General features: G+C 39.7%; 1 protein-coding gene and 1 non-coding gene across 4 annotated transcripts; both read left to right on the forward strand.

Annotated features, from left to right (window-relative positions):
* Positions 1-390: 390 nt before the first annotated feature.
* LOC144662442 (uncharacterized) lies at positions 391-15,236 on the forward strand. 3 transcript variants are annotated; one of them, XM_078523247.1, is made up of 9 exons: positions 391-845; positions 940-1,062; positions 1,144-1,212; positions 1,599-2,784; positions 2,858-2,971; positions 3,053-3,133; positions 3,421-6,970; positions 7,051-7,117; positions 14,849-15,236. In XM_078523247.1, the coding sequence occupies exons 1-3, from the start codon at positions 713-715 to the stop codon at positions 1,203-1,205; spliced, it is 318 nt and encodes a 105-aa protein (XP_078379373.1). In that variant the 5' UTR covers positions 391-712; the 3' UTR covers positions 1,206-1,212; positions 1,599-2,784; positions 2,858-2,971; positions 3,053-3,133; positions 3,421-6,970; positions 7,051-7,117; positions 14,849-15,236. The 3 variants fall into 3 exon arrangements, with proteins under 3 accessions (XP_078379373.1, XP_078379371.1, XP_078379372.1); XM_078523245.1 differs by having other exon boundaries at positions 3,421-7,117; XM_078523246.1 differs by having other exon boundaries at positions 1,644-2,784; positions 3,421-7,117.
* Positions 15,237-21,327: 6,091 nt separating this feature from the next.
* On the forward strand, positions 21,328-21,448 carry LOC144664553 (U5 spliceosomal RNA). The gene has a single exon (XR_013572832.1). It is a non-coding gene; the product is annotated as a U5 spliceosomal RNA (small nuclear RNA).
* The last annotated feature ends 79 nt before the right edge of the window (positions 21,449-21,527 follow it).

Raw genomic sequence — 21,527 nt, forward strand, 5'->3', positions numbered from 1 at the left:
TCGTAATATGATGCAATGCTTAGACCTTTCACTTGCGCAGAAATTTATTGTATTCACAGAATGAGAAATCTGTTTACGGAAGCAAATTCTAACCGCAATAATTTGCGCAAATGAATGATGTAGTTTCGTGCGCACAACGAAAGGCGTACTTTACAGCCTTGCGACATTAAAATAAAACAGGTTTACTATATTTCGGGGCCAGGTTGACACAAGAATCGAGCAGATACTATTCTCTCATCGCGAAAGACGTTATGCAAATTTCAAATTTCTAGATACATCGACTGAACACCACGAGGTGCCAATGATAGACATGTACTTTCTCTCTAACTCTCCCCTTCCCCATTGTATTAATCATATTCAATGTGTGATAAGCAAGCCAAAGGGCAACACTACTCAAATTATAGGCCAGCTATGGCCCACAAATATGTCAAATAGCTTAGAACTACTACAACCGACGGTACCGGGAAGCTTGAGATTAAATCGTAGTTATAAACCCTAGGTAACTGAAACTGTGTCTAAGAAAACGCGCACCAAAAATAACACCTTCTTCCGCCCTGCGCACGAACCACTAGCAATACTGATTAACATCTCGACGTATGTTCACGTGATCAAAACAGCTTTCGGCAAATCAATTACAAGAGCACGTTTTCCACTAAAAATTTCGCCAGCCAGATAATCTAACGCTTTCAACCTAACGTCTTTGGAAAATAAGATGGCGGGGTACGAGGGAACAGAACCATCGACACGATTTTGTGAAATAGTTTACGTTGGGAGGAAAGAAGGTAGTCGAGAAATTCGTCCCCAAGATGTGACAATATTCTACAAGTTTAAATCGGGACGAGGAGGTAGGTCACGATCACAATTCTCAATGGTTTTCATGAACCTAACACAAGAACTACATACGCTTATGTCAGCCTTCGCTTGGTTGCTTTTCATAAGATTTTGAAGTCCAAGGAGGAATTATATTTGACGAGTCGCAACAACCCTACTCGACACAACGCAGACTAACAATTGTTGCTGCAAACGGGTACTCCTTTGGCATCGCTCGTAGCCGTGGAGGACGTAAGTAAACATCTGTCTTAAAGTCTGTTTAGGGTATGACCAAAGTTTGTGCAATTTAAATGTTTCTTGTTTCTTTTGAAGAATGGGAATTCACCACTTCACGAGATACAGTTTGGGGGGAAATGAAACGTGTGGACTTATAAAGACCAGGTAAATACTTCCTATGAAATTTAGCCATTCCCATAGAAATAGCTTGAATTACAAGCTAGCTGCTCCATTTCATTAACTCTCTAAAATTTAGACAGTAAAATGCAATTTCACTGCAACGAATTAAAGCAGTGAAACCAGTCACATCGAAATTTTGATTTTCTCGGAGTCACAACAAAGACAAAATCTATGTTGATTTCCCGCCAATCCTTTTGTGTTTCTATCGGACGTTTCTCTATTCATTCATTTCACTATTTTCGACTAAATCAGAGATTCCTATTCCACACAACCAAGACAAATCATCTGCATGGTCGTTGATATATGAATGAGCGCGCTTCTCAAAATTGCTGTCACGCAGTATAACAAATAACTTTTGTTACCGGTTACAGTGTTCAAGTGTGCAGTAACTGAAGCGATCTTAAATCTACCAACAGCACGAGTGATAAAATACAAGGAGACAAGAAGAAAGATCTTGTTGTAATTTCAAAAAAAGAGGGGACACTGTAACAATGCTGTTAATCCAATAAATGTCACTTTTGTGTTTAAGTCTACTTGTTTTGTTTTGCGCGCAAATGAAAACGCAAATTCCAGCCACGATGATTAATCGAAAGAAGATCATAGATGATGCGAAAAATCTGCAAATTCAAGCACTACTTTGAAAGTAAAATGCTCTATTATTAAAATATGATGCGATGTCTATAAAATAAACGCTCATTCCCAAGTGCAGTGATCGAAATATCTCCTCTCTCAACCTTAAGTCCCTCCTCCTTCACTCGTGCGGAAACTTATTGTATTCACAGTTGGAGAGAGATACACATAATTATAGCTGCATGTCTGACAATCGACTTGATAGCAACTGTTTTGACTTAAGATTTGTTGAAGTAGTAAAATATGACGATTAGCTTTTCGGGTTCTGGTTTACTGACTTTCTTAGATTACTATTCATGTGTCCTAAAGTGACGCAACTAAAAATAGCTGTGTCCACGCAACAAGAAAACACGCGCGCCAGAAAACTCGCACGACGCACGCAAAACGTTAGCGGCAATTAGTCATAGTGGATAGCCCCCGAATATCAACAAAAATCTGCTCACAGAAGTAAATTTGGGCCGCGGCAGTTTGCAAAAGCGAGTAAACTATAACCTTAGCCCTGACAACGTCACTCGCACGAACAAGCTTAAGAAGTGCGCACGAGTGAAATCCACGTCCTACGAAACGCGCGCGAGAAATAGAACGTTCTGGTCAATAGATCAGGAGTACATTCCTCATGTGATGTCCATCAAACTTAAAGTAAACCTGCTCATTATTATTTCAAAACACTTCAAAGACCTGACGTCATTAAGAAATTAGCATAATATGCGCTAAAGTTAGAGTCTGCGTGCCCTTTCGCCGATTGAAGCACGTTGTTCTGAATAAAGTAAGGGACGTTTCAATTTATAGTATAGCAGTTCGAAATCGAACACAACATGTCCCAACCGACCGATGCTTCAAATGATTTCGTCGAATTTGTCCAGTTATGGGGAGGAACCTTCCACATGTATCTGCAAGCAGTAATCAAGTACGACTCACGAAGCGGAGGTAAGATCATGGTGCGTCATATTCACACCGACGTTGTGACAGTTTTCCAAAAATACTCCCTTAAAAATTCCAGGATTTACAGTTCAAGTAGGACAGAAGATTGGCGAAAAAACAGCGAGTAATGGGCAACGTGTACAACTCATCACGATTTATGGGGCCACGATAGAGCTCGAACGACAAAAACAAGGTATTTAATGAAATAAACAGTGCTGCGCTGCTATTCTCTGTCACTATTTACTATCCACTTCCACTTCGTAATTATTGTCAGGAAAATACAAGCTAACTGTAACACATTCAAGCATAAAGGACATCACCGTGAACAAAGCATATCTGCCAAATCAAAAATGAGGTAAGAGAATTTTATTTTGTATGTGATGGGCGCAACGTTGTTATCGGTTCCATTGAAAGGTGTCAGAAATAATTCAATGTTAGCAACACACATTGAAACATTGCTTCGATCAGTCCTTATTATCAAGCTAAAACAAGACAACTATGGAGTCAGTTTACTGACGAATACAAGCACTGTGACGTTCTTGTGCATCTAACATCGTTTGCTAGCTAAACTTTTGGTGCATTTTACATTCATACATGGGAGCATCTAGACATAGTTGAAACCAAAATTCATTGTCTCAACAGCTTGATGACCACTTTATCCAGATTCAGCAGCTTTAGAAGATGCTTCAGAAGACATTTTGGAGCAGTCATGTGCAAACATATTGCCGCTATACTAAACTAGATTTGTAAACTTCACAGTAAACAGTTTTTTGTAAAATGATTCTGATATTTTTCTTAAACAGTCTATGCTACGTACATAGTCAAAGATCGACTTTTTGCAGCAGAAGAAACAACAGAATGAGCATGAGTAAATCAGTAGTAACGAAATACATTACAAGTTCTTTAAGAAAGATTCAAGCATCTTGTTAAATGAAATACTGTACCATGTCATGTCTAGACTAGAGATCCATAAAAGCTGCACGCGGTGTGGGAGATCAAAACTTGTTCTCTCCCAACCTCTAAGCTCCTCCCCTTCACAGGAAGGCGGAATTAATTGGCATCTTTTTGCTGTTGAGTCAGGCACCTCATGCAAAGAGGAAAACCTCATGGAATAAAGTTTTTATAATAAGCTATTCAATGTTAGAAGATCCTGTTCTAAAACTCATTTAGCTATTAGCCAGAACGTTGACATTATGTTAAAGATATAGTCATGAAATTGTAGAATAGATTTAGAACTCGCTACATGACAGTGCTCATTTGAAACTGCAACTTATTTTGCAGAAAAGCGAAGCGCGCTTAAGGCAAACATTCAATTCTGTCAACCAAAGAAAAAAGGTTCAAAGGAACCCTCAGTAAAATTAGGGACTGATGAAGATTTTCCTCGCTTTATCCTCTTATGAAAAGTCAAAGACTAGCTACAATAATCACTTGAAATAAGCCAATTCTCATCGAAACTAAAAAACCGATTGCTGCGTCACAGAAATGCTACGCTCAACTGAACGAAATCGGGCTGCACTAAGATATCGCCTAGACGTCCAACAACATCATGGCAACTAAGTTCTTAAATGAAAAGAGCCAGTGAACAAGAAATCAACAATCTGCCAACTACTTTGTATCTCAAATATAAAAAACAGACGCTATTCCTCGACAATGTAATGGAACTAGATCAAGCGAAAAGCGCTGCGTACTTAACACTAAATCCGTAAAAATTCTTACAGCTTGGATACAAATAAGAACGAAAAACGCACCTTAAGTTACGATCCCCTCACCATCGCTCTCCAGTGTTCAAATTGTTCGCACCAAATACAACATTTGCAAACATTGATATCTTAACATTTTTCAATTGCGCAACAAACAGCGCAGAGCTGCTAGACTTTTCCTTGACTCTTATATAGCCCTGGAAATCCATTTATAGCGTGACGTTTATCCTTTTACGAGAAGCTATTGGTCTGATGATAGTGGCGTGCTTCAATTTTGTTTACATGCAAGTTCTCAATAGGACTACGCGCGAATCTCATTGGAGGCGGCTGGGCTAGTTTGACAGCTTGTCAATTAAGTACGCCTTTCAATAAGCATTGACAACTCTTTTTAGAGCCATCGAGTCGACTATTCTTGTCTTGCCTGTACAATACAATAAATTATAATGACGCATGTATACGACCGTGGCACACTGGATGCTGGACAAACAGAGTCTTCCCGGCCTTCCATGGAAACGTAATAAATTGATACAAGGTTATTCTAGAGTTGTTCTCGCATTTTTCCTTGGACATAGAAAACAAAGTGAAAAACGATTTCTTAACGGACGACGTGCGGACGGACGCGGACGATAGAATACTACGCGAAATAAATCTTCGCGTCTTTGTAAAATCACTCATACGAGCTCAAACGTATTTCTTTTGCTTTTATGCGCCTAAAACATACTTGAAATATGACAATACCTCAACAGCTTGATGTTATAACGTCCCTTCCCTTTTTTGGCAGTAAATTACAATGATGCACCAAAATAAGAGTATAACTTAAATTAAAATTAGTAACTTAAAGTAAATATAAATAAAGTACAAAGCAATTGCCAAAATTACTTAGATTTAACATACATTTAAGTTATTACAATCAGGCATAGCAGCCTTATACATAGCTTGTTTGGCTCGGCAACCAGAGATCTGGAGCTCAAGCACTGGCCAGGGATCTTGTGCTGTGTTCTTAGATAAACCTACTGATCTCACAGTGCGTCTCTCCACCCAGGCGTATAAATGGCTACTGGCCAATTGTATGGGAAACCTGACAAAAGGCTGGGGCCTGGAGAAGCGTGTAAAATTTAAGTATCCCAGCCATCCAACAATTTAGCTTCCTATGAGAGAAGCTTTCCCACAAAGATTGATCACGGTTAAGATATTCTGTCCACAAATTAGCGCAAGTGATGTTTGTCAACGGATCACAATAAAATTGGCTGCATTTGACGTTAAAGGGTTGCTTGTCCCTGACATTAGGCTGACTAAAAGATGGAACTAGTTCCATTGTGATCACTCGGTGATCGAGTCTTCTAGAACATCCTAATGAAACAGTACAACCCAGAGCAACCATAACTTTTGAAAGAAAATCCTCGTGGACCAAAACCGTGTTCTGTTGGAGTTAAAGGCCGGGAAGCTCCGCAATACAGAAGGCGAAATGAGCAAACCTGACATATTTTTTAATGTTAAACAGCTTAGGGTTTCATCCCGCAGACTGAAAAGTTAGAACCACCGTTTGTGCAACACAATAACTGAACAGCACCGCAAAAAGTATTGACTGCTCACATACAAAAGTTTTATCCACACACTTAAACGTTAGAACCGCCTTGAAAGAAACAAGAAAGAACCGCTCAAAAGCTTTCATTTAAATAGTCACACACTAGGGTTTTATCCACAGACGTAAAAGAACCACCTTATACAGCATAATAGACAGTGCTACATGAAAAGACTTCTCAATAGCTTTTATTTGAAAGGTCACGCCACATAATAAACAGTACCGCAATAAAGAACAGCTCAAAGCTTGCATTCGACTGGTCACACACTGGTGCTTCATTCACAGACCTCATTTGGATAGTCACGCATCAGGATTTCATTCACAATCAGACAGTTTGAACCACATTGCGTGACTTAGGTTTGACGTCAAAAGGGAAAAGCTTAAAAAGGCTCCAAGCGCAGAAAACAATGCAAAAGAAACACTAGCATATATTGATCAAGGAAAAACAAGGGGAAAACCCAACAAGCCTAGCAAACGAAAAAGAAAGTGTTACCGCTCTTTGTTAAGATGAAAAAGCAATCATATATTGGGATTCCCCAGAGCAAAGACCCGAACTGATTGGTTAATTAAGAGCCAGATAGAAGTTAGCCAATGACATTGTTCTAGCAGCCATTAACTAAAGCATATTGAAAACGCTTGCAGAAGTAAAATTCACAGCATACTTATACACAAACTTAAAAGAGACATTAGCAAACATAACAAGACGTTGCAAAATTGCTCTGTTACACTACGCAGTCTGTCTCGGTGAATCAGCTCTTGTCAGTTGAAGAGCACATGGAGAATACAACGAGCGAGAAAGAAGCAGAGTTTTCTGGAAGCAGTGATGGGCGGAAACCATCGCCCTATCAGCGAATTGTTATCGCCTGCCCTGACAATCACATCATTGTTGTAAAACGATTTACAAGTGGAGGTAAGAAGATGAATTTGCTGAGTAAATGAAATTTCATGACAAGGATGAAACACTCAAGACTTCGCTTATGTTTCTTGCAGAAGTCAAAGTTGAAGGGGGAAGGCTTGTAGCTGTTGAAAACAAGAAAGGACGCTAGCTAACACAAAGGTACGTTTGTAAATTTTTATTATTTACTAAAGATGAAATCATAGCGAAAGCGAGCTTAAAAATAAACAGATAAACTTGGGTTATCAAATAAATAGTCAAAATTCTTGTAAGCCAATTAATTTATTCTCATTTGAGATAGTTCCGACTGACCAATCAACTTAATTAGTTTGTATCTGATTTCTTTGAAATGAAATGTCAGTGAAAATAAAAACGAAAGCGGTAGAGCAAAGGAAATAAATGCATATGTTAGAGGTGATGGAATGACAAAGTAAAATTAGCAAATGGAAGTTAAGAAAACATGTGTAAGTGAAAGAAAAACAATTACAAGAAAAAATGAAACAAAAACGAATTAAAAAGGACGGATAGGGACCAAAAAGAGACTCTGAACATTAATAGCATAAACAAGAGCCAATTGAGAGCGAAACACAATTTTAAGAATGTATAAGAGCGACCAACATCCAGTTTCTTCTAACAATAACCATACATCGCCAAGCACACTGGTGGTGAGAATGCTAAAACTCGTCAATAAAGGAATATTGCCTTGGTTTACCGTTAGATTCTCACTACAAACATTTAAAGCATCATGCGACGATCAGAGAGGAGAGTTAATGCAAGCCATGTGCGTCAAGTCATAATAGCACAGTGAGCTACAACTGAGTGCTAAAGAATAAGAAGCCATTCATTATTGACTTAAATCTCTTAACCGAGAACACCTGATTTTTTCAAGTGAGTCTTAGGTGTTGAAACGCACTTGTTAGAAATAGTTCAGGCTTTAAGTCTATGGTAATTTTGCGTTAAAGGAGTAGTACAATTCGTAGTAGACCATCTGTTTAGTAAACAGAATAGCACACCTCAAGTTTTGATCCGATAGTTTGAACAGGGTTAAAAATGGCGAGAAAACGATTATTTTTGTATCAAGCAATTGGAAAGCAAACAATTTCAGTCTGAAACTTTGAATTCAACATAGGTTTTTCCTGATCAGATTTGTAAGGTAGATTTGCTGGGAAGTCTGCAGCGGGGATGAGTTGCGTTTTTAACACTTGCCTATTCCCAGCGACTTTGACATAGTCTTATAAACAGAAATTTCCCATCGAATCGCCATACAGTATTCCACGTATTGTATTCCACGCCATATTCGCACCCTTTTCAATATGGCGGAAAGTGCAAATAGCTCCCCTTCAGTCTCTCTTAAGTTTACTGATATTAACTGATCTTAGAGCAAAGATAGTCAAAACTGAACTTACAGCTAGAACAAATTCAAAAGCATACCTTTCAAAGCTAGTTGGTCAGTGAGTGAATGAGGCGCCTCTGGAGATGAAGGAATTCGGCTACAGCGTGGGAAAGTACGCTACTGTATGCAATAGTTAATGGATTTGCTTATCTGTTCAATATAGTTTATTCAACCAACAATGGCTTTATTGAGCTGAAAAGCCACACACTTAACATTCCAAACATTACTTCTCAGTGTCACAACAAGATAAGAGATAAAGGTGATAAAAAGCGCAGGCAATTAGCGACTAAACGCAAATTGCAGAAAATTCTCACCAATCCTTGATGTCTGTTGACTTTTTTGACAATTCGTGTGCATTTTTGTTAACTTGCAAACTTGTAAATGGCACAAAATATTACTTTACTGTTAAATTCTTGACTACATAACGACCAACAATGATTTCTGAACAAATTATAAACCACGTTTTGATAAAAACACTTTCCAACACATGATTCCTGATGATTTACTTCTTATCTTTGAATGCATTCATTTCAGTCTTGCTCAACACGCTCTCCTTTTAAAGGGACTGTATCACGGATTTGAGCCAAATTTAGGCACGGGAAATGGCCATCAAATTCAGTGAAATATAAAAATTACCTCTAAAACTGGTGAAGGGGCACTTCAATAACAGAGCAAATACAAAAGAAGGTACGGATGGCAAAAAGCGACGAAGATTGAAACAGATTGCAATATGGCTTTTGGAAATATTGTTGGGCTGCACAGTTTTCAAACTTAACCTCGTTTGCTTGGGTCTTTAAATTATAGCGTCTGCGAGACACATTTGGTTGCAATGAAGCTACGGTTTTGTCACTTAGATCCACAGAAGTAATTTCTTTGCAAACATTAAGTTTCATAGCAAGTATTTGGTAGAACTTAATAAAATAAACTTAACTCAGCCGTGACATAGTCCCTTTAAGCACCCTAACATTTCTTTTGCGTAAGTTATGAGCATTAACAGCACGATAAATTTTTGCATCAAATAGAAACTCGGAAAAAATCCGAGCTCCAGATGGGATTTGAACCCACGACGCTATGATCTAGTCGGATGCTCTAACCACAAAGCAACTAGAGACTCCATGGTGAATAAGAGTGAAATGTGGGCATTGACTAGAACCGCATCACGCAGCCACATAGTCCGAGGTTTCTATTTCATGCAAAAATTTATCATGCTGTATGAGCATTTTAACAGAAATATCGCCCATTGACCAACGTAAACTAGCCCATCTGTTATATCAGCGTCGAAATTCTCTTTGAGTATCTCTTACACTTTCTATCACTCACTTTGGGAGAATATCTTTCTGAGCTCAACCAAGTTTTGGCTGACATGACCAACAGTCGCCTTAGGATTACATTTTGTTGTAAATAATCGAAAAAGATCAGTTGTGGACTTAAATCATTCAGTTCTTAGAATGGGAGAGGCGATAATCTTACAGTTCTTGTATCAAAATAATAATTCTCCTTACTGTGTGCACACATTTCTTTTAATGTCAGTTCTGAGAATTTCGTGGTGCATGAAGGCAATATCCTCTTGTTGATGGTTTTCTTTATTCTCATTACATGTCTGGCTGGCAATGTATTGATGTTGATTGAAGGCAGAGATTTTGATTTTTGCTCCAAATAAAAGTAAACAAGCTGAACGTTTTGTACGTAATACCGTAAAATTCCGGTTATAACCCCCCCCCCCCCCGCTTATTAGCCCCCCCCCCAGTTATAGGCCCATCTATCTGGGAATAAAAAAATACATTCGATTATAAGCCCCCCCGAATATAAGCCCCCCTCTGCCGAATGACATTACTGAACAAGGCTTAATGTTGCTCTATTATGTGTTTTTAACTTAAAACGTTTTTTTTTTTTCATTCCGCTTATAAGCCCTCCCGAATATAAGCCCCTCTGCTTATAAGCCCACCCAAAACTCCTTACGAAGTTGTATAAGCCCAGGGCTTATAACCGGAATTCTACGGTATCCAGTCAACTGGACAAAACAACCATGCATTATGGTACACAAGGAATTTCTGAATATTTTACTGACAACAGATCTATTTGTATGTTTCCTTTTTTGCAAATTTCCCAGCACTTGTTTTACTTTGCAATGCACTATGCAATATATCCATCAAGATTTCCTTTACTAAGAGTGTGGCATTTAGTCCCATTATGTGGTAAATAAGCGTTGCATTTCATGCCGTGCTACATGATGATTATCGTAGTAAACTAGGCAATAGTATTTTATTTGGTTAATCCAATCAACAATAAGCAGATATTAGGTCAGGAGAATTTAAGCAAACAATTTGGCCATATCATCTCCAAATCAATTCACACCAAAGACAGAAATACAGCCCGCACTCCTCACAGAGCCATTAAATGTTAAAAAAAAGTGTGAGGCATGGTGGCTTAATGGTTTGTGTGTTAGACTCTGAATCGAGCAGTCCTGTTTTGAGCTGTGGCTGGGGTCACTGAGTTGTGTTCTTGGGCAAGACACCTTACTTTCATAGTGCATCTTTCCACTCAGGTGTATAAATAGGTATTGGCAAGTTGCTGGGGCAACCTATCAGAATGTTGAGGAGTAACCTGCGATGGACTAGCATCCCATCCAGGGGGTTAGAAATACTCCTAAGTGCTTCATGTCATAGCATTCAGAGTTGAGCACCAAGAGCTATGAGCCACTTGGGCTTAAAAGACTCGACGTAAGTCTGTCTGATGGTAAATCAAACCAGAAAATATAGAAAGTAGAACAGGAAGATCTAAAGGAAACCCTGACTACAGTGCAGAGAGAGAACATGTTGATCTGAGGAAGGTCGTGGGTGACTGTAAACTAATGACAAGGGAAGAAAAGTGATGTAAGACCAAAACAGGAATTTTGAAAGATCAAAAAATACACAACACACTTACAACACGATTTCCCATGAAAACAAGACTATCTGCTGTAGAATAACAAGCTAGCTACATTAGACTTGTCTAAGTGTGACCATAAAACACACCAAAATCTAAAAATTGTCTCTCCAGGGATAAACTTTAAAGTAAAGATAGATAGAGTGGTCCAGCAGTTTTGTGCATTTAAGAATCCAGACCAAGTAGTCTGGGTTCTAGCCCCGACCACAGTGACTGTGTTGTGTTCTTGAGCAAGACACTTTTCTCTCACAGTGCGTATAAATGGGTACTGGTGACCTGTTACAGCACCACGGCAAAATGATGGGAGCAACCTAACAGAGGGTGGGGGGAGGGCACACTGATAATCTTGCAGTTAACACTAGCACTGATGAGTAACTAGGCTTGGTAACAGACTTAACTTTTTTCTTAGAATTATCATTAATAATTATTAACATTTTATATAACAAAATTATTATAATTAATATATAATTAATACACTATTAGCAATTTAATTAAGCAGAACAACATTTTAAAAGAAGACATTCATATCACTTTAAAGCAAGATTGCATGTGTTAATTTATGCACATCTCTTCTAATGCATGACAAGTTGTTAAATTATGACAATTTACACATATGGGAACATGATTTAATACACTGTATTTCCTTGAATAACAGCAGGGGGGAAATCTTTTAATTTTTTGCACCAAAAAAGGGTGATTATTTGAGGGAGGCAATTAATTGAAGCATTTAATTCAAATATTGCTTGTTATTATCCCATAATTTTGTCATACAATGAAATCACATAAACAAAAAACAGGCTTTCTGAGTGTTCTCAATTTGTTTCAGTCTTAATATCCTTATCGTCAAAGCTTGGGTCATTGCAATCCCAGTTGTAAATTTTTAACTTAACTGACATAATTGATAGGAAGGGGTTAAAGAAATGGGAGGTATAGCTTAAATGAGGTGGGGGTAATAACCCAGGGGGGGGGATACTCTGGATTCTAAATGACGGGGATGATCGAAGGATTTTTTTGGGTTTGAAATTTTCGATTCTGGGATTTTTTTGGGTAAGAAGATTTGGCAAGTATTTTTTTGGGTGACTTGATTCAAATAGGGGATCTTTTAGGGTATTTAAAACAAACTAAAGTGCTTTGGCTCGGCCTTGGCGTATTTATGGTATGATGAATACCAAACGAGAGCGTTATTGCCCCTCCTGGCAATTTAGGGGTAATATTTGAAAAGGGATTTTTTTTAGGGGTTATTTTTGGTCCAGGGATTTTTTTGGGTAATGTCGGAAGACTAAGGGATTTTTTTGGGTCCTGAGTTTTGCCTCCATTCGATCATCCCCGTCATTTACAAGTCGGAGTACCCCCCTGGGGGTAATAATTTGAGGGAGGCAATTATTTCAAATATTTTTTTCCACCAAGGGGGGATTATTTGAGTGGGGTGTTTAATCAAGTGACTGCTATTATTTGAGGAAATACAGTATAGTATAAATTACATGTAATTGTTACATCTACATCTACATCTACATTTTAATACGTCGGTAAAAAGTCCATACAGATATCACACCAACGTCTAAAAGTAAGTAAAATACAATATGTACATATATAGAACTACAGTTAAAGCAACATTAACTAGAAATTAAAATAGCTGAAAGTTTTAACTTTATAAAGGATAAAATAAAGCTAAAAAATTAATGCTAAAAACTGTACTCAACAAAACTAATATGGTAAACTGCTGTTCAGTTTCTCACCTTGGCTTGAGAGTTTTTTGCCTGATGTGTCTCTCCCGAAAAAGCAACCATTCTAAAACATAATTCAAATAAAAAAGACATTTATAGATTCAAACTCAATCTGCATGAAAAAAAAACAAATTTGATTTTTTTTTATTGGATCAACAAAAGGTTACTCATTCCATATTCCACAAGACAGATTTGAACAATTTATTACCCAGTGACATAGCAAACACTATAGTAATAAGTTGTTTTTTTTTTTTGCTGGGTATTAAAATTTAATTTTCACCCATAAATACCTGTAGTGTTATTTTAATCAGAATTAGGGATATTAATTTCAGTTCAAATCTTTGACAAAGTTCTTTTGAGAAATGAGCATTCAATGAAACCTACATGTATTAACATAGGCTAGGACAAAAATGCCATAGAAACTTTCTTTCTTTCTTTTTCTTTTTTTTTTTTTTTTTTTTTTGGGGGGGGGGGGGTAGGAATATTGTTTCTGTTGTTTTGGTTTGTTGTTTTCTAGAAGGGTAGCAATAGCCGATTCCCTCTATAGCGCACGCCTGCAGGGAATCACGGTAGTTGTATTCATCAAACCACGGGTGAGACTCGGCAACGTGTATCTTTGCCGAGTCTACATGTGATCGTGTAAGGTAAAGTCTGTATAAGGACAGAGTGTTCTGTTGTTGCCAGAGTTTATCTCATTTTCTGTTCAGTTACTGTAGGTATCATGTAAATGCCATACAGTCACTCATTTCAGTACACAATAACTGACCTTGCACACTTAAATTGGTAATGCTTGTTTTTATATTAAACATTTCGAGATAAAATTTTAAAATATAAAATATAATTTCACAAAAAATAATTTAAAATATTAAAGCATAAAAACAGTAAATCCAGTAAAAAAAAATTGCTAAATGCCCAATCCTCTCTATGAGACATGCCTACAATGAATCATAGTAGTTGTAGTCAGCCTTGTGAAGTCTGTTGACAACTGCCAATTAAGATTCCCTGCAGATCTGTCTCATAGAGGGAATTGGGCATTGCGCCGGGAGACGGGCTGGCCTGATGGTTAGCACGCTTGATTCTGGATGGGGCAGTCTGGGTTCAAGCCCTGGCTGGGATCATTGTTTTATGTTCTTGTGCAACAATCTTTACTCTTATAGTGCCCATCTCTACCCAGGTGGATACTATTTATTGATGGGGGTAATCTTGTGATGGATTAGTATCTCATCCAGTAGGAGTAGAAATACTCCTATATAAGTCAGATAAGGGAAAAGCTCTGGTGGTATGCCCCACTTGGCTGGACATAGACTTTACCCTTATAGTAGATCAATTTGCACTAGTAAATACATAAGAAGTTCACTTCAAAAAGGAGGAAAAGTCACTGAGGGAGGCTCAATTTTGATTCATCGTTGGTTTGCAGTTTTTAAAACCTGGCTAAAACTTTTTTTACTGACTTCAGATTGTAAAATTGCTTTTATATTAGAGTAGCCTGTGTATTTGGAAAACGCAAAGACGGCCTCACTTTTCCCCTAGCGTGGCAGTCTCGCACCTTTTGGGTTTCAGAAATACGCACTCAAAAGCTACACAGGCCCCCGCTATGCAGGCTATTATTAAAGCAAAGATAGAACCAATCAAATGCCTAGTTAGCAAAGGTCTTTAGGTCTTTATCGCCAAATTCTCATAACTAGCATAAATAAGAAATGTTTGAGAATTAGTAATGAGAATTGATATTCTCATCTTGGGAATGACAGTTCTGTGAGTCAGAAATTTTTAGAGGTGAGAAAACAGAAAAGAAATCTGTTCAATTTTGTGACTAAGGTAATAATAACTCAATATTCTGTCTTGTATCCTCAGGACATTTCAAGTTCAACGGAGGCGCCACGTGAAAGAACTACAATGGATAAAGGAAATTTGAAGAAAGCCAACAAATCTCACCATTTTGAACAATGGGAACTTAATTCTTTATAGCATGTTTTAGTAACTTTTGTTTGTAAAATAGGTAGCAGTTCGCTCTAATATAGAAGATGTATAACTAAAACGGATCTGTCTTGTAAGTTTCAACTGTTAAAGCATTATGCATAGCATAACATTTGTCGCCCTGCAGATCAAATGCGTCTTCACGACAAGAGATCGCGATGAGCTTCAGATTGGAGCCTCGCCAGATTAACTTACCTTGCTGTTAAACACATTTTACAAGGGACACTTAACCCTTACAATAAAAAATGAGAACGTTTCAGATACATACCTTTATACTGGATCATTTCTAGAGGAAATTTCACTCGACCGCGCGACCGATGCTACAGACGCGCGTTTGCTTTTGTCTTCCAGGCTATTCGTCCCCAGACTACTGGGAGAAAACAGGCATCGGTGAACACAAAATTTGTCCGTTTTATTTCTTGATCCTGTTCTATAGTTGGGCAGCAGGCCAGCAGCTCGAGAAAACAGGATAAGCGCAAATAATGGCTAGTGGAAAATGGCCAGGGGTTTGGGGTGCTAGAGAGTGAGAGCGTTTTCTCGCCTTCTCCCCCACACCTCTCCCCTGAACTTTCTCCAGGGTCTGAAAAAGCGGGGGTGGGGGGAGGGGGGGGGGCTGATCCCGCATTCCTGCTCCTTTTTCACGCGAATCCCGCATCCTGCCCTTTTCATCGCTATCCCGAATCCCGTTTTTCTTTTCTCAAAAGTACATTAAAAAAGACGAATTTGCCTTTTGCACTCTAGCAATCGTGACCTGTGGGTTTTCTCCGAATCCTTTATTCCTTGGGATTTTTTCTAATCCAATGAAGGTTTACAAGTGCTTCTGGAATCTATAGAGCTCTTTTTGAATTCTTCTTTGTGGATCGCTGCGGTTTTCACCAACTCGGGTATGTTATGGGTGGGTATGTGCACCATGTTTAAGAAAGAATTTGCATTCAAAATGGTACCCCGTTTTAGAAATAAGCCAATTTTTAATATGTTGATGAGTTCAAACTTTCGTGCGTTCAAAATATCATACCCCGTTCAAGGAATCGTCTCTAAAATGGATACCACGTTCCAACCTCTTTCCAAGGGCTTTTCCCTTGGTAAACCAAGGGAAAAGATTTCAGAGTGACGGAGGATGATCGAATGGGGACAAAACCCCCAAAATCCCGGACCAAACATTAACCCCTCCAAAAATCCCATGCCAAATTTCTGACCCTTAAAATAAAAACATTACTACTACGCAGCCAAGGCACTAACACTAATCTTAGTTTATTTTAATGCCCAAAAAAATCCAAGCCACCCAAAAAAATACATGCCAAATTTTCCCACCCAAAAAAATCCCGGAATAAAAAATTTCAAACCCCAAAAATCCTTCGACCATGCCCGTCACTTGAAGTCCCAAGTGCCCCCCCCCCCCCCCCCTTTGAGAAAGATACCGAAACTTTGACTGCCTTATTTAAGGGAGAGGATCCAGCATCGATCACTATATGCCGTATCTAGCAGTTGAACTGTTGAAACAATCTCCTCAAGTTTACAATAAATCCGAAAAGCTTGAGCAATTGGGCATCGAGTCAATAACGAACCTATCAATGTCAAGCTGCTGGGGGGGGGGGGAGGCCCGGCAATGACCGGGCATTTAAACTTAGCTGAAACTCTCTGTTCAAATGCCCAACCCCAGAGCATTTGTGGATGTTCAAAAGAGACACTAAACTTCAATAAAATGTTGTAAGAAAGTCCATTAAAACGGCCCCACAACGGGCAAACAATTGCTGTCAAATGCCCTGCCAATGCCCCCCCCCCCCCCCCCACAGCAGCTTAACATTGATAGGTGCGTAACTAAAGAAGAAGAAGAAGAATCGTTTATTAAAAGAGGTCTTAAAAACTACAGTATGCTATTACTAGGGCTTTCCACAAGTTGTTCGGCAACTTTGTGGCAACTTTTCATGTTTCGAGCAACTTTTTCCCCTTCGAGCAACTTTTTTCCTCTCGAGCAACTTGTTGCATTTTGAGCAATTTACAGCTAGACCGAAGATCTCCGAAGATTTTCCGAGTGTTGTTCAATGGAAATACGAACGTTTCCGAAGATTTACGAAGTTTTCCGCAGATTTTCGAGAAACATCTGAAGACCTTTTAACTTTCGGCTCATTCTGCATTAAAACATTACAAAACTCGTCATCAATATCTTCACGATTTTTCTCAGTTAAAAAAATTCTTTTCCCATTAATATGTTATTTAGATACTTCTTTTGCCTGTACATTGCATAAAACTTCTTAGAAATCTCACCCTCAAAGGGAAGTAAGCATATATTAAGATAAATTCTCTTGATTAGGTGCAGCGTTTTTTGGAGCAACTTTTATTATCAGAAGCAACCTTTTTAATAATAATAATAATAAAACCTTTATTTGAGTGTCAAAAACTAAAATAGCAGTAATAAAACCACTAAATGGGGACACTTTAAAGTAAAAGAAAAATAACTTTTGAGCAACTTTTTGGGAAATCTCAAGCAACTTGTGGAAATCCCTACCTTATTACACCACGTGCAATTTCCTGTGTTTCGGTTGAAACAAAATGTTCTCTGCCGTCTGCTCGTCTGTCGGTTTCTTGACAGTTTCAGTTAGATAACTTAACCAGGCGCAGTCTGTAGTTTGGTTTGAAATGAGACACCACTTAGCGCTCGCCCGGTTGATTGGATTCACTTTTTCCGCTAGAACGTTTATAGGTGGTTTTCACTGTCACGCCGCGAAAAAATAAATCCAAAACTATTGAGTCCATAAAAATCAAGAATATTTCAGGCTGTAGAAAACTACTATATAAACTATTTGTCCAAGTCTCAGGTCTGTACGTTATTCCGTACTCGAGTTATCCGTCAAAGTGTTTCACGCAAATTTAGAGAGCACAGTATGGAATCGCCATGTTGGAGCCCAACTGCTTGGGCTCCAACATGGCGGCCGGAAATCAACAAAAACATCTGGCATTCACTTCTGCTACAAAATGCGGTCAGATCACCATCATGAACAAGTAAACATTCAGATAAACACTTCTTGCAAAATCTCAAATGTTCAGATCGTTAAAAATCACAAGATGAAGCATTTTTTTAAGCATACGTGACAGCCTTTTGGCGGCCATCTTTGATCTCGTGTGGCGAGAAACTCCGAAATTCAAATTGCTCTATCTTAAAGACGGCGAATGCTATCGAGTTAAAAACTTTCAACAAGATATGTATTAAGGACGTCTAATAGCCAGTGAAGGATAAAAAATCAAGGGTCTTACGATTCTGGATTTTAGAATTTTGATGACGTCACGTGAAAACCAAGACGGGACGATATAATTTCCCAAATTCCGGACAGACAGGCCAAAAATCCCGCATCCCGTGCCCAAATTTTGGCGCATCCCGCTTCACGAAGAGCAGTCAAATTCCGAATCCCGTCAAGATTTTTTGCGTTTTCCCGAATCCCGCACCGTCTTTTGGTTAAATCCCGGATCCCGAAAATACCGTTCCAGACCCTGTTTCTCTCGTCATTTTCGCGCTACTCCCCAACTAACGGAGCACCCGAAGATCTCCGATCTCTTCGGAACAGGCTACATTCATTCCAATTTGTCGCCATCCATGTTCCATCCTCTCGAACTGATACGACCAAGGCATTGCACGTCACCTCGCCTTTTTTGTAGTTTTTATCTTGTCAACTTGTATTTTTCTTATTACGTCTTTATACTTTCATAAAGATCATGTATTTTTCTCCTTGGAATGACTTGTACAACCCTCGCACTGGGCTTCCTTTCACTCTACGCCATCACGGGAAAGAAATGACATAAAGAATTTATCCGAGTAAATATAAAGACATAGAGTGCTTACCACTAGTCAGAATGGGCCAGCCGGTGGGGTGGTTTTGAAAGTGAAATAGGAATTTTTGACAAGAGTCTTGCACAAATCCACTAAAACAGTGAATGATATTTCTGCATTGACTGATTTGAAAGGACGAATCTGACTAACAACGGAATTCTGATCTGGAATATACCAGTCTGTCCGGTCTGTTAAATAGGAACGATCTCGTCCGCTGTTGTCGCAGGCAACGTACTTCCACCCGTATGTTTTTATCACTCACAGTCAGCCCGTATTGTCCGCAACTGTTATTGTCATTCGTTTTCCAAGCATCATAGTCAATCAACGTTGTAGGCGGCCAAAGATTCAACTCAATTTTTCAGTGAGCAGCTTTAATTTTCCATCTGGGATGATGACCTTCCCGTCGCCTTCAAAGAGGCGAGAAACACGGCAAAAGCATCGTTTCCATAGCCTTCCACCGTGGTCCCGGTTGTTCAATGGGTAGATAACGCTATTCACCGGATGAATCACTATCCAGTGGAGAGTGTAGTATGTTTTGTCAACATTTATTGACTTTATCTACTGGATAATGTTTTATGAAGTAGATATCGTTATCCATCCTTTAAACAACTGGGCCTAGTGGTCAAGGATATAAAATGAGGCTCTTGAACAGTGCATCGCACACGTGTTATGATAGAGTGATTTGCGTTTTAATGCGCATGCGTATTTCAATAGATTAATTTAATATTAAATTTTAATTCCTTCTCCCACATGTTTTGCCGCATCAAGTTCGTGATAACGTGTATAGTGCTGGTCTTCGTATTGATGGTGTTGAAGTTCGCCTCATTGAAGCTGAGCCTTCCGTCCGGTTCGTTTATCTGCATCATTGTCCTGTTGAAGTCTCTGACGCTGTGGTTTCTGAATGTTTCTCTCCTTATGGCGAAGTCCTTGATATCCGGTCGTGCGTTTATGGCACCTCTGACATCCTCACCGGTTCCCGTATTTTGAAGATGTGTCTTCGTGATGAGATTCCGTCGAAGCTTCGTGTCCTCCGTTATCCGTGCCGTGTCTGGTACCGGGATCAGCCCCTGGACTGTCACATTTGTGGCAAGTCTGGTCATCGTGCTGCCAATTGTCCGATTCGCGACAAGTGTCGCAAGTGCCTTCAGCCTGGCCATTTCGCCCGTGACTGTACTCGTCGTGCTAATGATGCCCCTTCTGATGAGATGGACACTTCTGTCCCCCTTGATCCTTTGCCTGACGAGCGTGTACGTGCTTCCAAACGTCAACGCCCTGAGTCTGATTCAGCTGCTGACCTTGAGTCTGGTGATTTCTCCAAGTCTGCTGTTGATTCTGTCGAGTCTGTGGAGCCTGTCCCCACGTCTACCTTTGACCTTGGTACTGGTGCTCCGGCTGATGATTCTGTGTCGACTAAGCCGCCTCCTCCGATGCCTTCTTCTGTGAGTGAGGATTCCATTGATGACTTTCATCGCGCCCATCGCCCTAATGCTGTTGTTCTTCGTGAGTCTGATGGCTCTTTTTCCTTCCTTGACATGGGTCGTCTTACCCGTCGCTGTGTGTTAAATGACACTGCCTCGCCTGAAATGTACCGTGAATGTTTCTACCTTGATCCTGTGATGAAAGATTGTCATCCTGCCATGAGTGAGTTTCCACCTGGTCGCGACCCGCTTCCTGAGACTCGCTTATTGGATCCTAGTGTTCCTCCTGCCAGTTTTCCTGTTGTTCCTGTCGTTGAATCTTCTGCCAGTCCTGCTGTTGAGTCCACTGCCAGTCCTGTTGCTGAGTCAACTGCCAGTCCTGCTGCTGAGTCAACTGCCAGTCCTGTTGTTGAAGCCTCTGCCAGTCCTGATGTTTCTCCTGCTGAGTTCCCTGCTGTTGTTCATGTGCCTATTCCTGCTGCTGACATCAATGCTCCTCCTGAAAGACTTACCCGGGAAAACTTTGGTCCCATGTGCAGAATCTATGCTGCTGGTTCCAGTCAAGATTCTTGCTTCGAGAAGAGTCGTCTTTTGGAGTTGGACAGGTTTCGTTTGAAACGAGCTTCCTTCCCAAGCTCTTTCCCTGGCCCTCGTGCTTCTGCTGGTCCTCCGCTGTCTCGTAAAGTTGTCCCGTTGAAGTTCCCTGCTCGGAAGAAAAAGCCCTGAGTCCTGTTTCCTGCTGCTGTTCTGCTTTTCCTGTTGTTCGCCTGTTTCCTTCAGTTGTGCGCTGCGGTCTCCTTAGTTGGTGTACTGCATTTGTAGTGTTGTCCTGTATGTTTGTTTTGCCCTGTGCCTGTTTGTTCCCACGTCTAGCGGTCTCCTTGATTGGAAGCACTGCCTTCTCGTCTGTTTCCGTTTAATGTCCCGTTCGTGTTCAGTTTGGTTTTGTGTTTAATTTTTGTAGGAGGCGGGGTTCGATCCCCCGGCGAAGTTGGCGACATGGTTGTCCCTCAGTTTAGGTGGACCCTCCTCTTCGGGGGAGGATGAGGCGTGTTTGGTCGGCAGGCATTGCACCGCCCGCAAGGGAGCCTGACCGTCCGCCTTAAACATAAAAAAAACTCTGGTTTTCCTTCAACACGCATAAATCTTTCGCCTTTTACTAAAGATTTCCGTAGAGGAGAACAAGTGAATGAGTCTATAGACTAATTTTTCGTCGCCCTGCCTAAAGGCGGGGCTCCTAACAAATGAAAGAACAACAATTTTAAGAACTGGTAAAAGTATTTTGATTGTTGCTATACAGTTTCTTTACTGGCAT

Source organism: Oculina patagonica, chromosome 8 (assembly GCF_052425735.1).
Source record: "Oculina patagonica isolate OP01 chromosome 8, crgOcupat, whole genome shotgun sequence".
Taxonomy (NCBI): Eukaryota; Metazoa; Cnidaria; class Anthozoa; order Scleractinia; family Oculinidae; genus Oculina; species Oculina patagonica.

What these genes read in the sequence shown, in the direction of transcription:
- LOC144662442 (XM_078523245.1), top strand. Translation starts at nt 713, where the DNA reads ATGGCGGGGTACGAGGGAACAGAACCATCGACACGATTTTGTGAAATA. An exon ending in GTTTAAATCGGGACGAGGAG is followed by an intron (nt 846 to 939) that starts GTAGGTCACGAT and finishes GCTTTTCATAAG; the next exon opens with ATTTTGAAGTCCAAGGAGGA. An exon ending in CGCTCGTAGCCGTGGAGGAC is followed by an intron (nt 1,063 to 1,143) that starts GTAAGTAAACAT and finishes TTTCTTTTGAAG; the next exon opens with AATGGGAATTCACCACTTCA.